Source organism: Desarmillaria tabescens, assembly GCF_030435595.1.
Source record: "Desarmillaria tabescens strain CCBAS 213 chromosome Unknown EV420scaffold_38, whole genome shotgun sequence".
Classification (NCBI taxonomy): Eukaryota; Fungi; Basidiomycota; class Agaricomycetes; order Agaricales; family Physalacriaceae; genus Desarmillaria; species Desarmillaria tabescens.
The window spans coordinates 20,119-35,280 of record NW_026848337.1 but is presented as its reverse complement, the minus strand read 5'-3'; the positions used below and the strand labels follow the sequence as shown (position 1 = coordinate 35,280).

The 15,162-nt window shown below is 48.9% G+C and overlaps 7 protein-coding genes and 1 non-coding gene across 8 annotated transcripts; 3 read left to right on the top strand and 5 right to left on the bottom strand.

Moving 5' to 3' along the window:
* Nucleotides 1-502: 502 nt before the first annotated feature.
* EV420DRAFT_773976 (uncharacterized protein) lies at nt 503-2,745 on the top strand. The gene is made up of 6 exons (XM_060483417.1): nt 503-1,227; nt 1,278-1,356; nt 1,408-1,724; nt 1,777-2,291; nt 2,346-2,593; nt 2,646-2,745. The coding sequence occupies exons 1-5, from the start codon at nt 610-612 to the stop codon at nt 2,527-2,529; spliced, it is 1,713 nt and encodes a 570-aa protein (XP_060326835.1). The 5' UTR covers nt 503-609; the 3' UTR covers nt 2,530-2,593; nt 2,646-2,745.
* A 259-nt stretch (nt 2,746-3,004) lies between these two features.
* EV420DRAFT_1766946 (uncharacterized protein) lies at nt 3,005-3,959 on the bottom strand. Its single transcript, XM_060480904.1, has 2 exons — nt 3,482-3,959; nt 3,005-3,422 (listed from the first exon to the last, which is right to left on the bottom strand). The coding sequence occupies exons 1-2, from the start codon at nt 3,670-3,672 to the stop codon at nt 3,389-3,391; spliced, it is 225 nt and encodes a 74-aa protein (XP_060326834.1). The 5' UTR covers nt 3,673-3,959; the 3' UTR covers nt 3,005-3,388.
* Nucleotides 3,960-5,431: 1,472 nt separating this feature from the next.
* On the bottom strand, nt 5,432-7,490 carry EV420DRAFT_1766945 (uncharacterized protein). The gene is made up of 6 exons (XM_060480903.1): nt 6,813-7,490; nt 6,685-6,763; nt 6,363-6,631; nt 6,268-6,310; nt 5,781-6,240; nt 5,432-5,732 (listed from the first exon to the last, which is right to left on the bottom strand). Exons 1-6 carry the CDS (start codon nt 7,347-7,349, stop codon nt 5,552-5,554), a joined length of 1,569 nt encoding a protein of 522 aa, XP_060326833.1. The 5' UTR covers nt 7,350-7,490; the 3' UTR covers nt 5,432-5,551.
* Nucleotides 7,491-8,439: 949 nt separating this feature from the next.
* Nucleotides 8,440-9,211, bottom strand: EV420DRAFT_1564523 (uncharacterized protein). Its single transcript, XM_060473981.1, has one exon. It carries the CDS (start codon nt 9,063-9,065, stop codon nt 8,706-8,708), a length of 360 nt encoding a protein of 119 aa, XP_060326832.1. The 5' UTR covers nt 9,066-9,211; the 3' UTR covers nt 8,440-8,705.
* On the bottom strand, nt 9,165-10,397 carry EV420DRAFT_1766944 (uncharacterized protein; the record flags this gene model as incomplete). Its single annotated transcript, XM_060480902.1, has 4 exons — nt 10,304-10,397; nt 10,229-10,250; nt 9,926-10,167; nt 9,165-9,866 (listed from the first exon to the last, which is right to left on the bottom strand). Exons 3-4 carry the CDS (start codon nt 9,926-9,928, stop codon nt 9,165-9,167), a joined length of 705 nt encoding a protein of 234 aa, XP_060326831.1. The 5' UTR covers nt 9,929-10,167; nt 10,229-10,250; nt 10,304-10,397.
* Nucleotides 10,398-11,815: 1,418 nt separating this feature from the next.
* On the bottom strand, nt 11,816-12,270 carry EV420DRAFT_1564514 (uncharacterized protein). The gene is made up of 3 exons (XM_060473980.1): nt 12,038-12,270; nt 11,924-11,984; nt 11,816-11,872 (listed from the first exon to the last, which is right to left on the bottom strand). The coding sequence occupies exons 1-2, from the start codon at nt 12,220-12,222 to the stop codon at nt 11,978-11,980; spliced, it is 192 nt and encodes a 63-aa protein (XP_060326830.1). The 5' UTR covers nt 12,223-12,270; the 3' UTR covers nt 11,816-11,872; nt 11,924-11,977.
* A 911-nt stretch (nt 12,271-13,181) lies between these two features.
* On the top strand, nt 13,182-13,604 carry EV420DRAFT_1646863 (uncharacterized protein; the record flags this gene model as incomplete). The annotated part of the gene is made up of 3 exons (XM_060477966.1): nt 13,182-13,366; nt 13,426-13,481; nt 13,537-13,604. The coding sequence occupies 3 exons, from the start codon at nt 13,182-13,184 to the stop codon at nt 13,602-13,604; spliced, it is 309 nt and encodes a 102-aa protein (XP_060326829.1).
* A 1,014-nt stretch (nt 13,605-14,618) lies between these two features.
* EV420DRAFT_t206 lies at nt 14,619-14,714 on the top strand. The gene has a single exon. It is a non-coding gene; the product is annotated as a tRNA-Val (tRNA).
* Nucleotides 14,715-15,162: the final 448 nt, after the last annotated feature.

The window sequence follows — 15,162 nt, the reverse complement described above, 5'->3', positions numbered from 1 at the left end:
AATTCCAGGCGCGTATTGCATAAAACACGTGTTGCACGTACTATATTTTGAATACCCGGATACTTGAGTCGCCTTCTGATATCACGCATACAGCCGCACGAAGCGCCCTCGTGTCCAGGAACCCCGAGCAAACGCGAAGGGAAGTTAGGAACGAAGCGCGCGCGCTATCATCCGGAAGGCAAGGATTCCCTTCAATACCAATGCTTGTTCCTTGTCTCCATTTGGAGGTGGAGCGACAAACGGTAACCAGTAACTAGTACCTGGCAGGGGTTTCCAACCCGACTCGAGGCAGAAAAAAAAAACTGAACGCAGTACCTTCTCGTAACAGTCTAGACTTGGGGGTGCCTTCGAGAGAGAAGGAAAAGAAAAAAAACTTTTGGTGTTCTGACGGACTAGGAGGACGTGGTGGAAGAGAGAGGCTCGACTCTCGAGAGTTTCCACGGCCGTACTTACATATTGCATTCCCACTACCATATCAAAATTTTACTCGACCACCAAATTGGCTTCGATATGTATATTACGAAATAGAGGAGACACGGTCATCACGTGCATCCGCAATTGGTCGGAGATTGAAATATCGAAACGCAGCCAAGTTTACCGGTCTCCATCATGGATGCCGCCTGTCCCACCAATATCAAGGAGCTCTTAACGTTCCTTCCAGATCAACCTAAGCTGCATTTGGAGGTGAAAAGTTCGACTTGGACTGCAGATTATACAGCCAAAGACCCTCCCCCTCCGAAATATCGTTTCATCTCCTCCCGGATATACCCCGATCTCCTCCTAAACCTCAAAGAGTTCATCAGTGGAGTGGTCAATGACCTCAATATTGGAGAAGTGTCATGTCAGTCGATGCAGCATGCCTTGAATAATATGTCAGAGGTGTGTTTCCAGAACGAGACCCATGTGAGCGAGTATGACGGCTATGTCGCTGAAGCAGTGCACCCTGTTGTCGAGGCTATCGCTGCAGCTGCTGGTCTCGCAGGTGGCATCTGTGTGAAGCGCGAACCTGTCACTATATCCCAATGGTCCCAGATAGGTGATTTCAACTTTATTGTTGGCCGACGGAACAAGACCGAGGACGGTCGCTTTGAAATTGTGCCCCTAAAAGCCTGTTCTGATGAGGATAAGGGTTATTGGGTGCTGCTTTCAAAGACGGAGGCATTGAGTATGCCATTCAGTCTTGATGCCACTCAGAAGCAAACTGGTGCCAAGGCCATGGTTGCGAAAGTGAGTGTTTGTCGAGTATCATATTATGCCGCTTATCTCATGCAATTCAGCTCGCACTGCGGATGGCTGTTGCAGACGCCGAGTTTGGCTTGTTCTTTGGTGGATATATCGCGATTGCTGCACAGCTTAGTGAGCCTCTCCTCATCTCCCGTGCCTTTTATTCTTACGCCCCGTTTGTAGTAAAGTCTACAGACCCCTCTCGTCCGGGACTCATTCTCCTGCTTTCGCCTGCGTTCAGACTTTCCAACGAGGCCCTTCCAATCCCAGAAACGCTCACGCCGTTTCAGGCGGACATCCAACCCGAACCGTTCCTTGCCATACTTGTCGCTATGCTATGCGCCAATCTGATTCCTGGACATGAGGTCAAGAGCCCGCCTGCTTCTTTTTACCAGCCTCTGCAGTTAATTCCAGATGAAGGGGATGAACGCGACTCGGGTGATAGTGGCGAGGATCGAGATGGGATCCCTGCATGTTCTGTTCAAGTTGGAACCAATGCTGTGTGTGTTTCCTTTATTCAGACGGTGGAAGATTGCTGATACATCTTACTAGATGATATTGCAGCATCCATGGTTAAACTGTAGCGACATACATCGTATTTCTATCATTGGAAACCCATCTCAACGTCTTTTTAGATGTTCAGACCATCCTAGCAGTGAAGAACTCCGTTCTCTCGACGAAACCACTCTAACAGTTCTCCCTTTGCAGCCAAGGAACCTACTTGGTGCTCCCCACATTCCGTCAACACATGTTGACACAGTGATTCTTCTCGAACAGATTCGAGCGAGTAGGTGGAGCAGCATATACTCTTGTCGCGTCGAAGGTGCCGACAAGAAGTGCATTATGAAGCTCGTGTCGGAATGTCACTCGGAGATGGTCTTGCGTGAGCTATACATGTACGAGGTGGTGCTCAAGGGGTGTTCCCTCGTCCCTCAGTTTTATGGGACGTTCCAGAGGCCGGCTGGTGGCTGGTTTGGGTTCTTGCTCGAGAACGTTGGGGAGAGTCTTGAGGATGTGTATGGCTCGGAGTGGGATGATGTGAAGATGGATTTGGGTGTGGTGGAGTGGTAAGGCATCCTCGTCATCTCCGACTTGATTTTTAACTGATTGCTTTATGTAAGGAAAAATCTCGTCGATTCAGTGAAGAAGCTGCACTCGTTGGGTGTCATGCATGGAGATCTCGAACCGCGGAATGTGGCGAGGACTGGGGAGGGGACGTTCAAGTTTTTTGATTTTGGACGGTCGGAGGTCCATCGTTGTCGAAAGGGTGGGTGTGAGGAGGTGAGAGAGTTGTTGGATGTGTAGAGTGGTTGCGTTCACGGTCCGGCAGCCATGGGTAAATGTGTTACGCGCATTATATAGGTTCAAGGTGAGATTTTATGGCCGTGTTCTTCGGTTCCGTACTGATATTTGGTTGACAGTGTATTAGTTACCAATGTCAGTGTTCTTCCGGAGATAAACTTTTGGACTAGGTAATCGGAGGTCCTGATTCGGGTGACTCTGGACGTTTTATAGACGTGAATAGAGACGTTGACAGTGCAGGCTATTCAGTATTGCATGTAGATGCACGAAATTTGTGAGCAAGCTAGGTAAAGCAGAGGGCAGAACACACCGAACGGAATTCTCTCCCCCTCCTGCATCGACAACGAGACCAATTTTGGAACGTCACTGCGAGAGAGAAGAACATGCCGCCGGATCGACATCCTAGCGCTAGTCAACGGGCTTACTTAGTCTTCTCTTCACAACAACATTTGAGACAGTTCTCATATCGACGCAAATGCCCTAGTATGTTGAAATAGTCTAGGCGGAATCCGATTCCCTAACTACGTTCCGTTTATTCCTTCAAAAGTTCGACGGGACTCGATGGGAAACGGGAGTCGTTCACTCTCGAGCGTTAGCTCTTCTTTGAAGAGACTTTCTATGTAAATGTTCGCTAGTCATTATCATAGCTTCTTTCCGTGACTCGCCCAGCTCAGGCCAACTTGTACCTCCGCACCCCGGCATAATCCTCAACTCCCTAATCCGGTCTCCTCGAAGCGTTGGTATCTTTCCTCGCCGTGATAGAATGATGGCCACCACTCGACTTGCGACGCATGAATCACAACGAGTGCTTCAACCAAGGTGCTATAACAGGTAACCTTACCTATCACACCATCACCGAACGTTAAACTCCACCCTCTATGACCTCGGCACATTTACTCGCTGAAACCCCACCAGTGAGCTCGACAACACCCCAGACAGCACGAAATTCACTCACAGGAGTGACAAGGTGATATCACCATTGACCTTGGCCTGGATGGCGATCTCCACTTCAAGGTTGAGGTCAAGACGGAGCTTGAGAGCCACGGGAGGAGCAGCCTCGCGCGGAGTACGACCAATGATCTGTCCACCGAGGACAGAAGAAGATTGGGTAGGTGCGAATTTGGTAGCAGTTTCTGGGGTAGACATGGTGATGCTGGAGAGAGGGAGTCGGCGAGGTGGGAGCTTTTATACGCCAGTGTACGGGCAATGTGCCATCGTGGACTGAGTGGCTTGCCTTGGCAATTTAGCGTTTCCTAGTTTCGTAGAAGACTGCAAGAAGAGGGTTGTTGAAAACGTAAAGGCTCTTATTTCGTATCGAACATGCTGTAGTCGAGGCTAGTGACATCTGTCGTTTAAACACGATTCGAGGCCTTCTGGGAAAGTTCGCATTTGCGCTTGCTCTGTCATTGAAGAAAATCGTGTTCGAACGAAAACTACGACACTTCTTGCTGGAATGCCCATTACAACTACAGACGTTCCGAAAAACCTTGTCCACGGCTGCCAAACAAGGCAAGTAAAATAAAAAAATAAAAAAATGCAAGAAAATCGTGAAAACAGCATGGTGCCTTCATTCATGAGTGTAATGTATCATAAATGGATTCGTTGAGGATGTACGAGGTGTATAGAGGTAATGTAACAGGTATGAGGCCAATAGGTCAGTGGTAGGACGCCATGAGCGAGGTCTGTGCTAGCGGTAATGGGAAGCAGCGGCGGAGCTTTAGAGTGGTGTGGGAGGCTGTGGAGATGTTTTCTCCCCTGTAAACAGTAATAAGTCGTTCCAAAATGAAAGTGGATAACTTCCCTTGAAGGTGTATGTTTAGCATACCAGCCACCGCGCCCTCTCTAAAGTGTCCCAGTCAACAACACCCGAACGCCCACCAGCCCATTCCTAACCATGAAAACCGACGAAATATAGCCAGGATATCCAGTTGCAGGTGTCTTTGTCGCAGTGAAATAGTGTGGGCGGACTATGGCGTTGTGTTGCAGGAAGCCAGGAGCTGTCGACGTCCAAACTGTGGCAAAATCACGGCGGCGGCCTCCTTGACTGAATGCAGAATCGTTCTTCAAAATCCTGTCTCTTGAATGACGATGATGGCAAGAACGAAGGTGTGACCGGCTGTTCGGTGCGAGACAGCCTGAACATGTAAATCTGGCGGCGCTTTCATCAGTCAGATGCTCTTATTTCAAGTATTTTCTTTACGACATACTGCAGCACCCATGGATCATTAAATTTGTATCTTTCTACTAAATGACACGCACAAATGAAGTCTGTATGCTATTTCTACGATTTTCTGATATTTATCTGATTTTTTGATTTTACCTGCCCTTTTTGGCAGTGTGGACAAGGTTTTTCGGAACGTCTGTACTAAGTCCAACGAGGCTTCTGGGGCACTCTGTATGTATAGTATTTTATACCTCCAATGCAATTTGTATGTGGTACCTTTCGCTACCGGGGTTTGAGGCGGCGCAACACATCGTACCAACCAAACTTTCATCTGATATTTCCTGCGAGCATTATTTATGTGCATGTAGCGGCATTTCTGGCCCCCGCACTTACAAATTTATTTTGTAAAAACCTACCTTTACTTGCCGCAGGCCCCAATTCTCTATTCAAACTTCAGTCGGGGTCCTATGATGTAACGGCCAGTGACTCTTCAGCTCTGCATTGGCCCATCTCCACGTCTCCTCGTCCATCGGACAAACCAACGCTCATATCCAATCTCATCAAAACTGAATCTGGTCTTTGCTTGCGAAGAAAGCGACAGCTATACTGTGCAGTAAGTAGGACCCACGCTGGGACTCGAAGTCATTGAAGAATAGTGTATGCGCGGTTCTCCCCAAAATTTCATATTTGTGGTTTTAAGATTACCCCAGGCTGCGAAAAGTGTGAAGGGTCGAAATGAGTGGAAAGAAGAATTTGCCTACAGCGGCATAGATTGTACGGTGTATCAGATCGTCCGAGAGGAAAACGAGTGCAGCAAATAAACCGATAATCAAATAACGATAACAGATATGCACCACTACTCTATACGCTCAATAGATTTTGTAACTCGTCGCACTCCTTAGGCTGGCAATGATGCAACTCCGAGTGTCCAAAGTCAAAGAATTTGAATCCCTCCGCCGTTTGAGCTACGTTTCGTGGCTCAAGATCACCATGCAAGACACCCAATGAATGTAATTGCTTCACCGACTCTAGTAATTCCTGCCTGAAGGACTGGTCAATGAACGGTGTCTGAAGACACTCAGTCGCTTACCATTGCATCTTGGGCATAGACCTCTTCACCCCGGACCACCCTAGGCCGTACATTGTCTCCAGATTATCCCCAACGTCTTCGAGGTAGAAAGCAAACCAACCGCCGACAGGTCTCTGGAACATCCCATAAAACCTGGGAAGAAGAGGACATTCCTTCAGGACCACTTCGTACATGTAGAATTCCTTCCAGATCATGTCCGAGTGCGTTTCCGACACAAGCTTGATGATAAATGGCTCCTCGCGGCTTTCAGTGCAGCATTTCCACACGGTGCTCCAACGACTGACCCGAATCTGGCTTACGAGTGTTACCACCTTGAGGTTTGTCGACGGAACGTGAGGAGAACGGCGACAGAGTTGCACCAGTGATTGTTGTTGCAGCAAAGACAGCAGAGGGTCTTCCATCATGAGGCCGGAGTTCTTGTGGCTGGCTGTTGGAATGTTCTGAGGGTCCCTAAATGAATCTGTAGGACGTCAGCTGATAGACATACGATGTATGTCGCTGGACCGCAACCATGGATGTTGCAATACCATCTAACAAGCGATGTCAGTACATTTCATCATAAAGGGAAAAGAAATGATATACCGCATTAGTTGCGACTTGTAAAGAAACGGCTAGGAGATCGCTTGGATCTGCTTCATCCCGGCCATGGCTATCTTCTTCGTCACCTTCCTGGCCTTCCTCTGCATATTGTATTCCTTCCAATAGCCAAGGCCGTAAGAGGTCAGGAGGAGGATTTGCGATGTGGCGACCAGGAAGCAATTTGGAGAATGTCATTGCAACGACTATGGACAGTCTGAACGCAGGTGACAGTAGTAGGATATATCCCAGGCGAGACACATCGGTAGACCGGACTAGAAAAGATATGTAAAATGTTTGTCTAGCCCAGCGATGATAAAAGTCTCACCGAGCTGGGCGGCAATTGCGATGAACCCGCAAGAAAAAAAGCCGTACTCTACGCGTGAAGTAATCATCTGTAACGCAAGCTACACTGTGTGAGACGGCGACATCAGACAAAACTCGATGGAGACCAACGTTGATGGCCATAGCAGCGGCACCTTCTTGCTTCCTAGTGACGTCTAGGCGAATCGACTGGCTGAGTTCCTCTGCCTTCGAAAGTAACGACGAGTACACTGTATCCTCATCAGAGCAGACTCGAATATCTTGCTCCTCGACCGCGTCGTTTTGTCCAACAAGCGTGAAAGTAAAACAGCCGCATTTCTGCGGCCACACGAGGTCCGTAACAGGCTCACGGTGAAGAGTGAATTCGCCATACAGGCTCATGTAGTTTTCGCCCTCGATTCGACATGCTTGCATAAGCTGAAGACCCTGTTGCATTGGCTGACAAGATACATCGCCAATATCGAAGTCAACGACCGCCGAAGAGATAAACTCTTTCAGTCTAGGAATGAGCGTATGATCTAGTCGGCTGAGAATTGGTTGATCTTCAGGAGTCATCAAGATATTATGCGCGGTATAAGCTTCTGTTGTCGACCTTGTCGACGGATTCCGACCTAGACGAGGTGACCCAGGAAGGAACGTCAAGAACTCTTGGATATTTGCAGGAGCCATGGTCGTCTTATTCTGTATTATTTCCCACACTTTGTTCCTGCAGTTCAAAATAGATAATATCCAACATAGGCGATATAGAGAGCATTCGCCGTCAATGTTGACGAGCTTGCCTCCAGTGCTAGACGCTCGGAAAAACTAGAATGGCGGAAGAAATGATAACGAATAGGGCCGCGCGCGGCAGAGCCCGCTACCTTTAGCTGGTGCCGATCATGCCGATTCTGCCTTAGTCTTGTCGGTGCTGTATCGGTGAGACATTTCTTCATTTACATACGCCCTCCTGACGTGGATTCTTTGTCGCCCACCACAATCCGATTTTAAGAAACTGAAGAAACAATACTGGAACTTCGTGTTGGAGGTTCTTCAGATAGAGCAGACGTGAAAGTCAGTGCCTCAGAATCAGTAGCCTCCATAACATTCTGTACGGGCTATTCCTTGAATGAAGCCATCAAGCCGATGAAATTGATGGCCACGAAAATATCTCAATCGAGACTGGAGATACTGCAGTGAAACCTCTGCAGCATCAGCTCTCATGTGTGAGCGCCGTGTAGACATTTAGACATTTAGTCTCTTGGCCTTCTAAATAGGTCCTGGTTGCATTCAACGCTTTCACTGTATTGTTTAACACGAAAAGAGTTATGCCTATATATCGAGAACCATCATCAGGAGGCATGAACATGTGTAATCCCATAACGCGATGGCAAACTTTCAACGACAATATCTTCATACCAATCAGAGTTACATCCCGCTGTTCGTCTCCTATGGGTTGAAGATCACCATGAACTGAATCTTCAGCTTTAGTATCTCACGTAGTAAGGAAGGAAGGCACTGGTCAATCCAAACAATATCCCATGAATCACAGAACTTCAGCCAATACCATTCCGTGCCTGGACAAGAATGACACTCCAAAACCTGTGGCTAAATTAACGTCCTCCGCAGAATAACAAACATATCCCAGATAGAAAATACTCAACGAGTAAGTTCAGGAAGAGGTAGTCTTGCCGACTCGGACAGACAGTCTTGTGCAGCATACCATGGACTGCCAATTCATAAGAGAGGGAGTTGAATGAAGATTTGTTCGGAAGAGCATGGAGTCCGGAAGGCGAAAACGCCTGTACATCGGGCGAAGGCTTTATAATTTGGGTGGTACCGATCCTAGCTATAAATAAGGCTATACAGAAGCGTGCAAGAACAAACACATGCACCACCGCCATGCGCAGCATTCAGCAGGGCTCCAAGCCAATTCTAAACCAGGCAACCATCGAATGAACTTCCCGCAGTTTTGACCAAAGTCCGGAACTAACCCTCATCTCGTACAAACCCCGAGATACACCAGCAAGGTAGTAGAAACATTCGACATCATTTTTGAAGGAGATGGGAGCTGAAAGAGCTCCGTTGAGTATATATGTGCTTGGTAAGACGGCGAGCAAAAATCAGGCAGGAGGACAAAGGAATGAAAACAAACCAGTGAGACAAGAGAACTACACCGCAAAATTTAGTGTCATTAGCGTTTTGCAGAGAGTCGAGACCCACTACCAAGGTAGCAGGAAAGGTAACCGAGGAGGAAATCCAATGAAGCATGCATGTACTTGGTAGCGTCGCGAGCGAAATGCTGGTAGGCGGTCGATGGACAAATAGTGAGACCTGAGAGCAACAAACAATATGACTAACGGTCAACGTGACAAAGCCAACGTTCCACCTTGGACAAAGAAACGACATTCAGCATAGCGTATAAAGAGAGAGCAGGACTTACTCGAACACGCCTGCGAATACATAGGTCTGCACTGAAAGATCGACACGTACCGCTTGTATTGTTAACTACGACCGCCTGTTTCGACTCTTAACCTTATCAGAAAAAACAAACTCCTGGAAACACTCCAAACAGCCCACCGGTATGTTAGCGATAGAATGAGATAGCCAGCCAGTGCAACCGCCACCAGAAACGTGGTCGCTAAGGGTATCCCTCAGATTATCAAGCGTCAAATGGGCACTACGTGCTAAGAGACCATGCGCATCCGCCATTCTAAGAAGATCCTTCCTGGGCAACGTCTCAAAGTGACTATCAAAAACGGCCGCCATGTAGGTGACTGGCCCCTTGTACGAAAGGTACCGAACAAGCGTCAACCGCTCTGCCAAACCACCGATTGCGCGTTCCCGTTTGTTCTCGCGCGTGGACGGTGCCAAGAAGCGCCAAAAAGATAATAGCGCGGATGAAGGCAATACGGTTAACAGGTGGGTGTACCGCAAGACAGACAGAAAGAATGCAGGCGCCCAAACACGGCTAGTATGACATGCCTGAACGTACGACCGACATGAAGGTCCATTGAGCGACGAACACATGCCGGACAGAAAATGCTCAACAAACAAGTTCAGGTAAAGGTGGTCTTGTCCACATGAAGTCTTGTGTAGTATGCCATGGGCTGCCAGCTCGTACAAGAGGGAGTCGAACAAAAGTCGGGTGAAAAACATGGAGATTCCGGAAGGCAAAAAAAGCCTATACGCTGAACGAAGGCTTTCTAACTGGAAAGGTGTCGAGATGGCGTTACGCAGAAGCTTGGAAAGACAAACACACTCACCACCATCAGAATCACCCTTCAGTAATGCTATAAACCAATCCAAACCCAAACAGACGTCGGATGGACCGTCTGCAGTTTTGACAAAACTAACACTCGCCTCGTAAGAACCCCGAGACGTCACCAGCGAAATAGTGGAAACACCCATCGTCGTTTTGGAAGTACAGCGAGCATGTTCGAGGGAAATGGTAACGGAGGAGGGAATCCCATTGAGCGTGCATGTACTCGGTAGCATCACGAGCGAATTCCTGGTAAAGATTCCCGCTATTAGAACAGCGAGACATGTGAGTAAGAAACAAGACGACGAACGGTGAACGTGACAATGGCAACGCTCCACCTTTGGATCAGCTGATATAGGAGGCAGGTGAATCAATTAGATCTTACGAATCTACCGCAAAATTTGGTGTATTTAGCGTTTTCCAGAGACCCACTACCAAGGTAGCGGGAATACAGCGTACAGTGGGTGTTTGTAGGTCCAGAGTTTAGACCGTGGGAATAACCCCCGGCTTGCCTCTTACCCACCCACCACGACCTTCTCACCATGAAAATCACGCAACACTCGTGCGCCCCGAATTTATCCTTTATTAAATGCCAGCCACATACTCAAAAATTTCCGCATCTCGTCATACGGAACGGGCTAGCCCACAACGCTCAGCACCAGCAAATTGCGAGGGAGGAAGGAAGCCTTGACCTGGGTCCTTGCATGAAGCCTATCAATCCCTGGTTACCACACTCCCAAATTGCGCCACCTTCGACTCGAACAAAATTCACCGGCGCGACCCTGAAGACGACAGGTCTGGTTCGACCTCGTTAAAGTTTTCCTTTGAATTGATCTCGTGAGTGGTATCTCTTCCCAACCTACCCATCCTACCTGACGCCACTGGACTTCCCTCATTCACTCGCGACGTGAAACAGTTTGCCCCCCCGCGCAGGGACCGAAGAGAAGCGCAGAGATGATTCGATTCCTGGCGCTTCATAGGTGGAGCGATTGCGAGCTATGGTGCGCTGTTTGCGTGTGCTGAACAACAGACTCCTTTCATTTGGCACCAAGTATACGACGCCCATGGATAGAAGGGCCTGACGCTTATTGGAACGAGGCTCCAATGATCTATCGCTACCGCGTTCTTGTGTCGTAACCACCACATTTGGAAGATGCCAACGTACTCATCAGGCGCAGAATCCGAAAAGGTTCAAGCTCCCGCCTAGGCTCTGAAGACAAATTTCTTTTGGGTCCATGTCGGTTTTACTATTTACGACAGCGTTGATGTTGAGGCCCTTCTCGTATCATTCAAAACACCGTCCACTCTTGGAAGGGGATACAGGAGAGGACGTCTTACCGCGCGCCGGCTCCTGATGCGTTCTACGTGCCCGGATGTTGTGATTATCGCGCGCACTCAGGCCCAGGTAGTAGCAGCGCCTTACCTCTGCCATCGCTCAGCAAGACACAAATCGCACGTGCTCTCGCGGACAAGAGGGTCCGATGCTCATCATGACGACGAGTATGGAGTTCGACTCTTTCCGAGATGCAATCTTCTCTGCCCGCCTGCCATCCCACAAGATTGCGCAGTATCCTGGATGTGTTGCGCGTATTTTCATCTCGCTGATCTTCATTCCTACAGAAGCTTCGTTTCTACGCGCATGACAACACGGCCATCAGGATCTCGCATCTTGTCCAAGTCATCGCTTTCGGTTCAATCACGACTACATTCGTTCTGGTGGATACATCAGAGGCAGGTCCGCTCGCTTCGAGTCCCTATGTCGTATCCTCTCTATGCAATCGAAAACATCCTCAACAATGGACTTATCTTCTCTTCACAACGGCATTTGGGACACGCGTCGTAAAGGTTCTCTTATCGATGCAAAACCTTATTTGCCTAATGTTTATCCCTAGAAATAACATTGACATTGGTATCTACAGACACTAATACACTGTTAACCAAAGGACTACTAGGTCTAACAAATATCAGTACGAAACCGACGGATACATCCAATGATAAAGCTCACCTTGAACGGACGACTGCACGTTGACCCCTCCCTAACAATATGCGCATAGCACATCTACTCACTGCAACCAACCATTCAGCCCAATGACACACCAAACATAAGCACTACACTTACAGGAGCGACAAGGTAATGTCACCATTGACCTTGGCCTGGATGGCAATCTCAACCTCGAGGTTAAGGTCAAGACGGAGCTTCAAGGCAGCGGGGGGTGCAGCCTCACGGGGAGTGCGACCGACGATTTGTCCGCCGAGGACGGAGGAGGATTGGGTGGGTGCGAATTTGGTTTCTGGGGCAGACATGTTGATGCTAGAGAGAGGGCATGGACTTGGTTGTCCTTTTATACGAGTGTCGAAGCCCTTTCCGGGTTAGAATGGGGGCGAGAGGTTAACGTTATAATTACATCGTTGCAGGGTAGTAAAGTCGAGCATCGGGGTTGTAGGGGGCTGCCTGGGAGGGTGTTTCTCGACTCGTGTCGCGACTTTCCATCGCTATTTCGTAATACACATATCGCATATATCGAAGCCAACTTGTCGGTCGTTCATGCGCACAAATAAGTTTTTGATATGGTGGTGAGAATGCAATAAATACGGCCGTGGGAACTCTGGAGAGTCGAGCCCGGCCCTCTGAATCTTTTCTCTTTAGTCTTTACCACGTCTTCCCCCGAGTCCTCGTTCGTCAGAACACCAAAAGTTTTTTTTTTTCCCCCTTCTCTCTCGAAGGCGCCCCGAAGTCTAGATTGTTTACGAGAAGGTACTGCGTTCAGTTTTTTTTTTCTGCCTCGAGTCGGGTTGGAAACCCCTGCCAGGTACCAGTTACTGGTTACCGTTTGTCGCTCCACCTCCAAATGGAGACGAGGAATTAACAAGCATTGGTATTGAAGGGAATCCTTGCCTTCCGGATGATAGCGCGCGCACTTCGTACCTACTTCCCTTCGCGTTTGCTCGGGGTTCCTGGACACGAGGGCGCTTCGAAGCAAAGAGTGCAGCTGTGTACGTGATATCAGAAGGCGACTCAAGTATCTGGGTATTCAAAATATAGTACGTGCAACACGTGTTTTATGCAATACGCGCCTGGAATTTAACCTCGCCCATGTAGTCTTCTCTACTCAATCAGAATGCAACCAAGAGGCACCCGAGTTGCTAAATGCACCGTGCACCGCGCACCATAACGTTGCTCTCGCCCCGAGTCGGTATTCGTTCCGGAAGGCTACACGCGTATAAAAGGACCAGCAAGCCGACTCCCTCTCTCCAGCATCACAATGTCTGCCCCAGAAACCAAATTCGCACCTACCCAATCCTCCTCCGTCCTCGGCGGACAAATCGTCGGTCGTACCCCTCGCGAGGCTGCTCCTCCTGCCGCCTTGAAGCTCCGTCTTGACCTTAACCTCGAAGTTGAGATTGCCATCCAGGCAAAGGTTAATGGTGACATTACCTTGTCGCTCCTGTAAGTGCGGTGTTTGCGTTTGGCACGTCGTTGGGCTGACTGTTGGTGTTTGTAGTGAGTAAATGCGCTGTTGCGTATGAGGAGATGGTGTTGGGTGTGCAGTCGTCGTTTCGAGGTAAGGCTCGCTTGTTATAGTGCCTCGGTTGAAGGACTGACACCATTATGCGTAGGCGGTGATAGCCCCTATACCTCATCTTCCCTCTTCCCTGTCCAACGCCAACCTCTTAGTCGTATTTAGCATCTTTAGATACCAATTTGAGTGTTGTTTCGGGCTCCATATCCTCGTGTGCGAATCTAAGCTTCCCTTTTGGGACTCGCTTCCTGCCATCATCACGCTCGCTCTATCATCTTAACGCGTACGCGTAACGGACCACTGCCTTTTCGTTCATTATAATCCTGCTTCCGTTGTTGTGGATGAAGATGAACGTCTGTTGTCCTTCCGCCACAGCTTCCGTAAACCACCTGGCGGAATGCTCTTTCTCACCAGGACGCCGAGACACCCTACAAGTTCTGCGAGCTCTATCAGATACTCCGCGTCGAAACGAAGTTCACGACACCAACAGGCTCGGTTTGTCTTGCAACCGTGTACCCGGCACCTCGACCCCGCCTCCGTCCATCGTATGCTGGCCCTTAGTACTGGTGCATGGGTGGTGTCGCTGTCGTTGTTGAACAGAGGGTCCATATGCCAATATTGTTCAGCGGGACGCCTGGTGCGAGGTTGACCGTCAGTGTTGGTAGACGCGCAGGCTGACTAGGACCCTCAACCGTCCTTTGCGTATCGGCCCCAAGACGCTCTCGTTTCAACAGCTTTGGGAGGAGAGACAGTCACGGTCATCCGGTCTCTTCAAGGTTCACAACAGACACTCGCAACTTGTTCTCTCCATGGCAAGTTTCCCCCAAGCCCCGCCTGCCGACTCGGCAGTTTCGTTCTTCATCCTAATACGACGCAGGCCTCTAACCATCGCGGTCACTCCAAACCGTCGTCCGTGTGGGAGGAAAGGCGTCTTTGCTCTCCGGGGGTGACAACGTTTATGCCCTCTCGATGCTCGCCGCTTTTTTTCGAAGGCACCAAGCGAAAGGTAACTTGTAAGAGTCCGATAGGTTCGCGTGCGGCGAGTAAACGTCGGGTAGAGGGTTTTGTCGGTGGTCGCGTTCTTCGGGGTGCCTCTTCTCCGCCCGCCCGCCTCAAGTATTCATATACCCGCGATGAGGTTTGCGCGATGACCTAGTAATAGAGAAGTTGGCGATATATGGGTCGATGGCGTAGCTGGTTATCGCATCTGTCTAACATAGTAACACGTTTGTCAATGTACACAGAAGGTCCTCAGTTCGAACCTGGGTTGACTCATACTGAGTTTTTAGGATGTCTTTTTTTTTTCTTCTCATGTTTCACATACAAACAAGTAAGTAACTTACTCAAGTTCTCAGACCCCTCACTGCCCATGAGAGGCAAGTTACGATATTTTACCCCCTCTTCCTCGAGGGGGGTTTTGATACATTATTTCACTAATACCACTAAGCACATGCAGAAATTTGTCTTCGCGCTTTTCTTAACCTAGCGAGCTGTAAACAGACACACATGCAGCAGTGATGAATTATTTTTCGAATTGTCCATCATGTTATAGGGAAGTTACCTCGATGAAAATCCATCCAGGGAGGGAAAGTAACTTACCGGTCTGAAACCCTGGATTTCCCGCGCAACCCCAAATCAAGTTCTCCAATATATACTTGTTCACGAATCAAGTTACCACTACAACAGTTGAGTCTCGTGTCATTGAATCTTCTGGTTGATCGAC

Coding starts and splice junctions, on each gene's coding strand:
- EV420DRAFT_1766946 (XM_060480904.1), bottom strand. CDS start 3,672: ATGTCTACCCCAGAAACTGCTACCAAATTCGCACCTACCCAATCTTCT. Junction 3,423..3,481: donor GATATCACCTTGTCACTCCT/GTGAGTGAATTT, acceptor GGTTTCAGCGAG/TAAATGTGCCGAGGTCATAG.
- EV420DRAFT_773976 (XM_060483417.1), top strand. CDS start 610: ATGGATGCCGCCTGTCCCACCAATATCAAGGAGCTCTTAACGTTCCTT. Junction 1,357..1,407: donor CGCGATTGCTGCACAGCTTA/GTGAGCCTCTCC, acceptor CCCCGTTTGTAG/TAAAGTCTACAGACCCCTCT. Junction 1,725..1,776: donor TTCAAGTTGGAACCAATGCT/GTGTGTGTTTCC, acceptor ACATCTTACTAG/ATGATATTGCAGCATCCATG.
- EV420DRAFT_1564523 (XM_060473981.1), bottom strand. CDS start 9,065: ATGTCGTTTCTTTGTCCAAGGTGGAACGTTGGCTTTGTCACGTTGACC.
- EV420DRAFT_1564514 (XM_060473980.1), bottom strand. CDS start 12,222: ATGTCTGCCCCAGAAACCAAATTCGCACCCACCCAATCCTCCTCCGTC.
- EV420DRAFT_1766945 (XM_060480903.1), bottom strand. CDS start 7,349: ATGGCTCCTGCAAATATCCAAGAGTTCTTGACGTTCCTTCCTGGGTCA. Junction 6,764..6,812: donor CCGCTGCTATGGCCATCAAC/GTTGGTCTCCAT, acceptor CACACAGTGTAG/CTTGCGTTACAGATGATTAC. Junction 5,733..5,780: donor TCTATGCCCAAGATGCAATG/GTAAGCGACTGA, acceptor CCAGTCCTTCAG/GCAGGAATTACTAGAGTCGG.